General features: G+C 26.6%; 1 protein-coding gene across 16 annotated transcripts in view; it reads left to right on the top strand.

The window, feature by feature from the left end:
* Appl (amyloid-beta-like protein) overlaps positions 1-10,128 on the top strand; it is a 76,769-nt gene extending 66,641 nt beyond the window's left edge. For 8 of the 16 annotated variants that reach the window (XM_040712413.2, XM_071888903.1, XM_040712412.2 and 5 more), the window contains 6 exons: positions 1,694-2,056; positions 2,118-2,361; positions 4,481-4,821; positions 5,315-5,458; positions 6,637-6,681; positions 8,778-10,128. In XM_040712413.2, coding sequence (XP_040568347.1) covers positions 1,694-2,056; positions 2,118-2,361; positions 4,481-4,821; positions 5,315-5,458; positions 6,637-6,681; positions 8,778-8,891 — 1,251 coding nt within the window. In that variant the 3' untranslated portion in view covers positions 8,892-10,128. The remainder of the gene's footprint in view (positions 1-1,693; positions 2,057-2,117; positions 2,362-4,480; positions 4,822-5,314; positions 5,459-6,636; positions 6,682-8,777) is intronic. The other 8 variants (XM_071888905.1, XM_071888906.1, XM_071888904.1 and 5 more) reach the window with 1 other exon arrangement.
* The last annotated feature ends 2,107 nt before the right edge of the window (positions 10,129-12,235 follow it).

Here is a 12,235-nt window from a genome sequence, read left to right on the forward strand (position 1 = left end):
CGTATAATTTTTTTTTTAACTAGGTATATAGATATATCATTTCTAAATATGGCTGTGAATGAAAATTATCTCTATAAATGTGATTTTAAAAAAACGGGCTAAAAGGCCAAACTTCCTGGTATTGAATATTTTAAAGATCATTTTCGTGTTCTATGGCTTAAATAGCAATAAGTAATGTGGGTTTTAGCTGGGGGGTATTACAAGACCTGAGTTTAGTCAATACTATTATGTATGGCTATCGATATTTTTTGACAGTCCTAGTAAAAATAAATCAAATGTACCGAGGCAGTATTCTGTGTGAAGTATATTGTCCAATAGTTGAAGGGATAATGATGTCAAATATTGAAGCCTTTCATTTCAACTTTTTTACCTTCTAAGAGCCTCCTTTTTCTTTCATTTCATTCTCTCACCTTATATAATTAATCATTTTTATGTAAATTTGAAATTGCACATGCTACAAAAATACTCACGAACACATTAAAATTAGCTTCTACTAAAAAAATCTATCATTATTGTTACACTCCATCATCTTTATTTATAAAAAAGCTGCTTCAAACATACACATTACGCATATTTTTTTTTTTCAAGATTTTGAAGAAATTTTGTAGTTTTTGAAATACAAAAGATTTTTTTTTGATATTCACAGGTTCTTTTCATTTCCATACTAAATATTCAGGAGAATAAAAAATATAGAAACGAAAAAGGAACCCTCTATAAACTCTAAATCCTCTCAAATAAATTAAATTAATGATTGGAAAAAAAAGTCTAGGATTATGGAAAGTATTAGCATAAAATAAAAATTCTTCAAACATGAATTTTATCTAACAGAGGGCTTTACCGAAATTACATTATTAGTTTTTTTGTTTTTTTTTTCACTTTGAAAATATATATATGTATATTTTGATACAAAATTAAACTAATTCGTAGCTTAGTAGGGAACTAAACTTAAAAAAATTGCTAATATTAACTAATAGAAGAAACATGTACTTCATTGATTGAATAATATATGCTAATGAAGGAACTTAATTTACATATATTAATTAAATCATTTGGCTCGCTGTAAACTATTTGGAGGTTGAATGAATTATTTAGTCTGAATTATTACTCAATTAGAGTGTATTCATATGACCAATGATCATTATTTAGAAAGCACATGATATTTAAAAAAATGTATTTTATTAATCCATTCAAGAAATTTTTTAATTAAATTTCCAAAAAATGTCATTTAATGACGTGTTTTGATTTGAAAATCTGTGAAATGTTAAAACAAACTATTCCTAAAAATGATGAAGTTTAATCGAGATACAAAATTCTTATAAATGAGATATTGTATAGTATAAGTAAACTTTTTCAACATTATTTTAAAAAAAAGTTATTCCAATTTACCTCATGTTATAGTTATTTTATTGTCAAAAGCCTTTCAAATAAACATTTGATAACACATATTACCTTCATATATATTTTGGAGTTTTTCTTTACATTAAATATTGAACTATCGCTATTTTATACCAAGTGTATAATACATGATTGTGAAAACATTTTTATTTTTGTATTTCAGCCATATAAGAAATAATATTTTTTTATCATTTAAATCAACAAAAACGGTCCATACCCCATTCCGTATTATAATCTAAGAATTTAAAATGACCATCCGCAGTTTTCAATTATTTAACATTATTATTTATATATTTAGGTGATGAAGGATTGGTCTGACCTTGAAGAGAAATATCAGGATATGAGAGAAAAGGATACGAAAGCAGCCGAAGGATTTAAGAAAAAAATGACTGAGCGATTCCAAAAGACGGTGCAAGCCCTTGAAGAGGAATCCCAAGCTGAAAAACGACAACTACAAGCCATGCATCAACAACGTGTCATTTCACGTATTAATCAAAAAAAAAAGCTTTCCATGAATTGCTATACAAATGCTCTGAACCAAAGCCCGCCCAATACTCATAAAGTGCAGAAATGTCTTCAAAAACTTCTACGAGCTCTTCATAAAGATAGACACCACACCATTCAACATTTTAGGCACCTTTTGGAAACAAGTTTTGAGCAGGTTAGTGATGACGGGTGTCACTTTTTTAGAGTACGTAAAATCTTTTATTTTCTTTATACAGGCTGAGCGTGAGAGAGAAATCACGATTGAGCATTTGGCTGACATTGATCGACTCATTAATGAGTCCCTGGAAATGCTTTCTCGATATGAGGATTTGAATACCAAAATTCTACCCTTGATGGAAGATTATCTCATTGCTCTTCGATCCCGTGACAACACACCAGCTTCTCTTCTTCGTATGGACAAGGAACACGAAAAGGAAATGATTGATAACTATACGACTGATATTCATGAGAGGATCAAAGGTGCATAAACTTATTAAATTATTTGCCGACTTTGAAACCTGATAAGAAAGTGGTATCTGCTTTAATTGTATTAATATATATTCATACGTACATAGGTACAATGCCAATATAAAAAATGACTTGTATTTTTATTTGTATTGTGTGTGTGAAAATTGATCAAAACGCTGAAATGATCTTTTAAACTCTGGTCTTTCAAATATATATATATATATATATTTTTGATTAGTTAATTATCATTTATTTATACTTTATACAATTTAACTTCCAAGTTAATTTAAGAATTATCTTAGTTTAATCAATTTGTGGATGCATATACTTGAATATTTTTACCATGATAACATTTTCAAAGGGTTTTTGGGTTTTAAACCTACTAAAAGTTTCCGAGAAAACAAACATTTTTCGAGAAATCTTGCATCTCAGTCTTTTTTATAACACATGTTTTCGAGTTGTAATCAATTTAATGAAAAGTCTAACACATATTGGACTAGTTGCCAGAATCTCCCTGCGCCCTTTCTACAAAATATAGCTTCTAATATAACAATAAATAATGCTAATTTATAATTTTTACTTACAATGTTAGTAATTTTTTATGTCCTTTGTAGAATTCACCTTGTGAATACAAAAGTAAATGATTGATTTCTAAGAGATAACGTATTTATTTATAAAGTAATTCATGACAATATGAGGGCCTCAAGTAGGGAAAAAATTGTTTTTAAAGCTGTCTCAGTTTTGAATTGTTTTGATTGCATGGTATTTGTGTCACCAGTAGGATTAAAGATTGGGGCTATGGCTTAGTTGCCACATCTATCATGAACTTTGTTACTTGTTTAAATAATGCCCATTTTTAATCACATGACTTATTTATTTTGAAAGGGAGAATGGTTGAGATTTAAGACTCACAAAATTCAAATTTCTTAGCAATAAATTATATTTTACGTTAACATGGAGGATTGATGTGCTAACTCATCATAACACTAGCTTAAAATTTATTTTTTCTCCTAAAAATAAACAATAAATTACTCTCACTTCCCAGTACTAGGATTGATCCTTTTGCAGGACATTGTATCTTAGTGAAATCCCGGTAAGTTACGGAATAACTTACCAAAATTTCCCTGAGATACATTGTCCTGAAAAAGAATCCAGCCTAATACATATATTGAACAAGTAAGTATGTATCTCAACACAACATTACCCTAATGGTTTTTATTGTATTTGACAAACGAAAAAATAAATATAAATTCAATTTATGAAATTGAATTGGAAAAAACCAACATGTTTCTCAATTCACTTTCATACCATTACCCCCTCCTCATACTTTTTACTTATACAAATGTATATAGGTAGAGTGGAGATGTGAAGTGTGTTATACTCGGTTGACTACCAAACCTCCCTCTCTTATCTTTATAAATTATCTTTGGTTTTTGTAGGTTAAGTTTATTTTCATTCAACTTAACAGAAAAGTCAAATTTAAAAATGGGATAAACATAGTAATATTTATGAATTTTTACTTTTTTAAATGTTAAAATTATAAAAACTATAGACCTTTCTTGTGTGAAATTGCACTATATTTATTCGTGTTGGGCTTACATCCATACCAAGCCAGCGTTTTTGTTTTACCTAAAATGATTTTTTTTGTAAATGGCTTCTAAATTTGTAGAATCTAAGAACACTGTTTTTAAGCGTTTTTGTGTTTACAGTATTTACAAAATACTTTTATATTTAACAAAATCTTTGTTATGTACATCAAACTAACTCTAATGATGCAGTGTATCTTTAATGAATAGAAAAAGTAACTTTTAAATTCGAACAAAATAAATAAAATATCACCTTATCAACGTGGTTGTGTAGACCGGGCCTAACTATATAAAATATACATGTATGTATACTAAATATTCAGAACTTACAATAATCTTGAACTTTAGTTCATAAAACGTCACGGATCTGGCCATGTGTTTTCTTTTTTTTTAAATCAAAGTAGGATCACCTTGGTAAGTTTCTTACGAGTTATTTGTAATAAAAGAAGTTTTTTTTAATAGCCCTGTTCGTATTTTAGCATTTTTTAAAAAGCTTTTTATTGTTTTATGTTTAACAAATTATTATTTTTATTACATGAACATAGAGCGTGAGCGTGAAAGACTCGTAGAGAAACGTCAACGTATTGAACAAAAAAAGGAGGGCCAATCTGCTGCTTCCTCTCCTGTTTCTTCTGAGCGACAAGGCAGAGAAGAGACCTCTACTACAGGAGGAGTTATGACGTCAATTCCTCCAAAACAGGCCGGCAGTACGAGTAAAACAACTACAACCTCTGCCACAAGCTCTGGACAACGAGGAAAGGAACTTAAGATCGAAGTTCATGCCACAGCTATTCATCATAATAACATCAATACTAATAAGAATGCTGAAGAACGAATTGAGCCTAAAGTGGCACATTCGAAACTACATGATATTTCGCATCAAGCGGTAACTAATATATATAAATATATAATTACATATGTCATAAAGTGGTGGTAAAAATTGTAAAAAATTTGTAATTTTTTTTTGATAATATGCGCACGCATAACTAACTAACCAAGGGGGAACTTAATGAGCACTCATGACTTTAAATATAAAGAAATGATTTCCTCTTTGGAAAAAATATAAATAAAATGTCAAAGGAAATGATTGCTATTAACAAAAAAATATATACATATATAATCATAATATTATTATGTTGTAGTATTTCAAAAAGGGTCTTTTTTTATAGACTGTGCGTGCAAATAGAACCTGCAAAAAAAAAAAAAAAAAAAAAAGAGCAAAAAATAACAGCACCACTTGAGTTATAATAATGTAGAAGTACCAACTACTACCTTCCATGCAGCTTTTTATTGCCTTATATATTATTACTCCTATTCATTAGAGTGTTTGTTCCTCTTTTTATATATTTATTTTTACTATACTTACTCTCTGTATGTAGTCTTACTCCGTTCGTCGAGTTGAAATGAAAGAAAACGGTTCTGTTTACATGACATTGGCTTTCGCCGGAATTGCTCTCGTTGCTGCAATGGTTATGGGAGTTGTCATCATCAAGAAAAGAAGTGGACGTAGTCCTCACCACCAGGTAAATTTAATATGAAAGTTGAATTTACAAAAAAAAACATTTGACAAAATTATTTATGAATTCCCTTTGACTCAAAAAGTACATATAACAAGATATATAAATAATAAATTTTGAAATAAATGAGTACTAATATAGAATGAACGAGGAATAAAAAACAAAACTTTTGATATGAGCACATAAAAAAACCCTATGACTAATTCAATTTTGATTCTTCCCTCTCCTGTCAAACAAAAAAAAAAAAAGAAGCTATGTCCATGAGGTTTTTCTCTTCTTTTGTTGACTTTCGTTCATATTTTCTTTCCGTTTCTTCTGTTCTAAAAATATAAATTCAATTCTAAACCAGGCACCCTTATTCACTTCCTTAACAAGGGTTGTTAATCTTAAGCATTTTTTGCCTAGAATGTTGTTGTAGTAGGGTTCTTGTGTAATTTTCTAAAGCTGTTTATGCTAATCTTTCATTCATGAGTTGAGAATATCATAGTATAGAGCGTAACCAGGACTGTGTGTGCGTAAATATTTTTTGAAGAGTAACTCAAATCATTTGTTGTGAGTTATAAGGATAAATCCTTATTAGCCTCATAATAGAATTAAAATTCGTTAACTGAGAAAACCGTTTCAAAATAATATAGAGTTGGATTTGAGTTTTTTTCTTCCCTATCTAACCGCTAACAGCTAATCTCATGAAAATTCATAACAGTTAAGCTGCTTTAACCTCAAATACTCTTCACTTTGTCAGGGTTACCAAGTTAATTTTAGGGGTGTTTTTTTTAAATACATACAATTTGCAACCCTTTCACATGGGGATCAGTATTCTCATTACCACACAAATATGTAAATTGAAGAAGTAATTCAACCTTTTTGTTGTTTGATATATATTTATGAATATTTATGTGTTTACCCCTTTTTTTAAATAACTATTCACTATTTCTACAAAAATAGCAAAATCCAGGGTTTTTTGACTCTTTCAGGGTTGTATATATTCTTCTATTTTAAAAAATAAACAAAGTTCTAAATCACCCCTAAATCCCTTTCACCTGGATATAAAGTTCAAATATGTAAATTGAAGAAGTAACTTCAACATCCTGTTATTTGAGTAATAATAATTTCATTTAGTTAACCCATTTATGTTTTTTTACTATTCACTATTTCTACAAATATTATATTATATATTTTTGCAGTTGGTCTCAGTTCAGACCACACGCTCTGGATTAGGGAATAGAGAGGTGGGTTTTTTCGCTTGTTTGTTTGTTTTCTTACATTACAAATCAAATTTGCTTCTTTAATTTATATATTTGTGACTCTTTTTTTTTTCTTTACGCGCTTATCATTTTATCATTCTCCTTATTTTTTTAATATTTTTTTTGGCAGCGTGGTTTCTATTTTTTCCTGCTATTTGTGTGTGCTTTTTCTAAATACATCTATAAGATAACATAATTTTATTATATTATTATTTTCGTTTATTAGAATTGCCTATTATTTTTTTTTTTATTATATCCCCTATATTAAATAAATACATTTTATAAACCGGGATGTATAATGTTAAAGAATTATACGATATGGCTTAAGTCAAAATAACATTAAACATTTAATGTACCCTTTACTTATTTGGCAAAAAAAAGTGAGAAACAGGCGATGAAGAAGGGACAATTAAATGCAGGGCTCTTTGATAAAAAAAAATCTCATAAAAATGTATAAAACTTTGAACGCCTGCTGTTCTAACTCATTTTTTAATATTCAAGTTGTTTAAGAACGCACATCTATTTTATATGATGTTCTTAATTGCACATAAATTTAATTTCTATGAGGTAGATAAAAGTGATGTGGAGTATAAAAAGAGGCTGTAATGGTTTTTGGTAAAATCGATTAGTAAGCGCAAATAATCGGTAAATTCTGTTCTTGAAATTACGTTAACAATTTTTTTGGACTCGTTGTGTGGAAGTTGTTTTTTGTAAGCTATTTTCCTATGTGTGGCCGAAATTCAATATAGCATGTTAAACATAAAACTATGGCTTTGATTAAAAAAACATCTTTAACAAAAGATATGATCCTTTCCTATGAAGTAAAAAAGTATCAAAAAAATAACGTTTTTATCGATTCCTTTTTTCTATTCCTAGCCTGCTTATATATTGACACGTCACAAATACTCTACAAAATTACGTAGCTGCCATATATTTATCTCATGGGCAATGGATCTCTATTATTTTCTTTTTTATAATTATTGTACATATAATTGATTCATTTCTCCTGCGAGCATGCTAGTTAAAAACCAATCTTAGGTATTACATTAATTCCCTCAAGATAGAAATTAGGTTATTTATAAATATATATTCCCTTCAATTATATATAAAGCTAACCTACAGAAAAAAAATAGGTACTTAAAGTTTTAATTTGATAGAATAAGCATAACAAATTTTCGACAAAAAAATGTTTTTAACATCCTTAAACTTTTTATACCAATTGAAGTGATCTTTTATAATGATTTCATTATTCATCTTTGCCAATTTTCTTTCCAAAGTTTATCACATAATTGAATTTGTTTCAGCTATCATGTCAATAGTAAACACATTTGTTTTATCCTTGGATTGGTGTGTTCACAACTGCTTTTACCTCAAGAAATTTAAAAATATACACTTTATAATACAAAATTGATGCTTTTGTACCATACAGAATGCTGCACTTTATGCATTAACAATAAATCTTGATAGCTTGTTATACGTACAAACATATTATTTCAAGCAACTAATCTTAAATTGCATATAATAAATATACTTTTATATTTTTTTATAATTATTCACATATATCTTTTTTTTTAATGACAAACTATGCAAACAAAAATGAAAAATTTATTAGACTTTTGATTAAAAGCTTATGTTTGGTCATTTTTTGTATTTGCATTTTCGCCGTTATAGAAAAATATATAACTACAATATTTTTTAATCTAAAATCTATATTTTATTTTTTTGGATATTTTCAGACAAAATTTCACACTAAATAATGTCAATTTGGTGAATAAATATGTTTTAGAAAACTACTGTACTAGCCACAAAAGCAAAATTTATGTAAAAAAATCATTTTCAAGTTTTTAATTGTAAAAACTATAAAAGAGGCCTCATCTCAATCTGAGGGCGGAAAAAAGTTAAAATTTTGTTGATTCGTCTAATCAATATAATTTATTGTTAACGAAAATAATATTCTTCCACTAATTAGAATATTTTTATTTGTATTAGAATACTTGTTTGGCAGTTTTATCTTATAGTATCTTTTTATTTATACACAATGTGATTTGATAATCGTATATTTATTTTATTTTATTTTCTAGGGATTTGTTGAAGTGGATCAAACTGCAAGTCCAGAAGAACGACATGTTGCTAATATGCAAATTAACGGATACGAAAACCCAACCTATAAATACTTTGAAGCCTCGTGTACATAAAAAATCAATTGTTTTTCTTTTTACAAAACAAGACAAAATGTAAAACCAACCAGCAACATCAAATGAACTTACTATAACATCAAAAAAACGCGGTGAAAAACGTCTAACAAAAAAACTTTTTATCTTTCAAAAGAAGTTCAGAATGAACAAGGCGTGTTTTTCAAATAAGAAATTCAGACAAATTTAACTATTAATATTTAAAAAAAAATCTTTTACTAGTCATCAAGAGTCAAAATTGTCTAAATGATTATTTTTTTCTATCAATTCAAAAAATATTTATTTTTTGTTTAGATGCGTTATGTATGTTTCGATAAAGACCTTCAATAACAACTAATAAATATAAATAATTCGAGATAACCCTTTCCAAAAACATAAAAACCATATGAAAAATATATTTTTTTTGTGAAAAATTTGGTTGTCCCCATTTGAAAAACTTTAAAAAACATTAAAAAAATAAATAAAATACAATATTTTTTGGATCATTTTAATATATTTTTAGGTATTAAAAAAACTGTTAAATCTGTTTGATTGTGTATTTTGATCTCCTTTACATATGTATAAATATGTTATATATATCTATCATACATTTATTTCTTCATAAAAATCTATCAGCAGTAATTATTCAATTTTCTAAAAAAATATAACCTTTTTTTCTTCAGTTTTCCCCCAAAATATTCTTGATTATATTTAGTGCTACAATATCTATCTTTGAATATTTGTAAACTTTCAAATATATATATATAAGAAAACATGTGCTAAAGTTTTTGACAGAAGTGCACCCACAATTTTTGTTGCAAATTCTTTTTATTTTTAATTCATTCAATTCGTCGTCAAATCAAATTTGTACTTTCAAATTACTGCTGATTCTACTACTACTATAATATTACTTCTTTATCCTGGCTTAAATGTTTCTTAAATGTAATAAAATATTTATAAGTTATTTTGTAATCAAAATTGCCCACAAAACTCGTATTAGTTCAAATCATGTCAGTAATTTTTTTTTGTAATTACAACACTACACATTTAAATGTTAATTATTTGCTGTTGTTTTTCATTCAATTCGTAGTTGTGATTGATTGTTGACAATTTTCGTATTAATTAGTCAAATTTTGAGATTACATATATAGAAAAAAATATATGTAGTCATAATTGGTTTTAAATAATAATAATAATTAATCAGAGTCTAGTTAAGGGCAGAAAAACAAAGTAAAAACTCATTTTTAAAAAAATAAAAAAACTAGGTACTCATAATTATGCTTAATTTATTATTTTATTTTTATTTTTTTGAAGAAGAAAATCTATTTAGTACATAAAAATACATATATTTAAAAAAATCTGCTTTTTTGACTTTTTAGCAATTTTTACATTTTTTCGGATTTGATTTGTCATTATTTGTTAATACAAGATAAAAATATTATTAATTTTACTTCTGTCACGACCGATGTAATGTACCTACAGTTTTGGAATAAAAAATATTTTAAAAAAATCTGTAAAGTGTTTAATGAAAAAACGTATAAAAGAAAACAAAAGGACTAAACTGTTTGAAAACAACTTTTCACATAAGTGACTGACACTATCTTAAATTACATTTTACTTTTGTATTCCTTGTTTTTAAAACTTATAAGTACATTATAGATTCTAGCAAATCAATGGTTTCTCATATACTTTTCCGTATATAGTATGTTTTTAAATATGGCGAGATGCTGAAACAGTTAGTTTTGATTATACTATTACAAATATATTGCAACATATTTGGAATTTATATTTATTCAATAAAAATGAATATACTTGACTATAATCTATAGTAATAAAAATATATTTTCAGTCCGGTATGACTTACAAACCTATCCATATAAATTCTTAAAGTTCATCCATGTAACATGAATGAAAAAGAAGAACCAAATATTTAACAAAACAAAATCACAATTCTATATCCTTTTTGATTATACAAAAATAATCTTTGATAAAAATCATCTTGATATCTATATGATATCTACCTTTGTCTTGGACTTTTCATATTATACTAAATTAGACAAATATTTTTGTTGGGAGACTGAGCATTCTGTTATTACTTTTTATTTCCTATAAATAATCCGTCTTCATTAATTAAGAAATGATGATATCAAATAAAATACAATTTTATTTGTATTTTTCATAAACATATCACTCTGTTTAAATTAAAAACTATTAATTATATACAGTAATATTTATTACAAGAAGGAAATGAAACTTTAGATAAGTATGACTTTTAAGTTGTAAATTAACTTAATTATAATCGTATAACATGATCATTAAGAAACTTTAGTTAAAAATTATTACTTACTTAACCTTTTGTTATTTATTTTTAAATCCTTGGAAAAGTACTTTCTTTGGGCATTTAGCCACTACAAAATTTAAAATTATATTTTAAGCAATGTAAAGCTTCACTTGTCGGTAATATTTTTAAATATTATATGAAAACATCAATGAATAAGTTGAATAATTTTTACAATTATATTTTATACTTATGAGTTGATAATAGTAACTTAAGATATTAATTTCAAATTTCGTAGACTGTAGAAAATGTATAATTTTTAAACTATCATTAAAAAGGTATGTTCAGTACAAACTAAAACATCTCTTAATTCTATTCCATCTTCGATTGTATAATAATTGTTGTGGGTATATAAATAATAAGAACGCATAAAAATGTTATAACCTTAATTAAAGATTACAACATACTAAATTCTTTCCACTGATCTTTTTTTAAATCCTTAAAAAAGTACTTCTTTTCGGAAATTAGCCACTACAACATTTGAAATCATATTTTGAGCAATGTAAAGATTTATCTGCCTTTAAAAGTTTTTTCATATTAAATTATAAACATGAATGAATAAGTTGAAGAACTGATCATCACTAAAGGTCTAACTTTAAGCCAAAATATTTATTCATATTGCTATAATGCAATTCCTCCAGATATTTTATTTAATTATTAACTGTAGTGAAAAAAATTAATAGTTTATATCAAATACAACATCTTTAAAAAAATCTTGCAACCCTCCATAGTTAATTCTAACATTTGTTATTAAATAGTAAACTAATGAATTAGGATACACAAAAAAACCAATGAAGATTTTTATATGATACAGATTAAATTTGGCTAATAAATGTTTAAATAAGAGAAAAAATATTCCCCCTAATGGTCAACTTGGGGCCTAAAAAAGGCTGTGTTCATATGATCTTAATAGACAGATAAAAACAGTAAACATATTTTTTATTGCCGTCGTTAATTGGTCCATAAATAATTATCAACCATTGGAACAATAAATTTAGAAAAATATAAGTACCTACAGCAATATTTTAGT

Source organism: Lepeophtheirus salmonis, chromosome 5, assembly GCF_016086655.4.
Source record: "Lepeophtheirus salmonis chromosome 5, UVic_Lsal_1.4, whole genome shotgun sequence".
Lineage (NCBI taxonomy): Eukaryota > Metazoa > Arthropoda > Copepoda > Siphonostomatoida > Caligidae > Lepeophtheirus > Lepeophtheirus salmonis.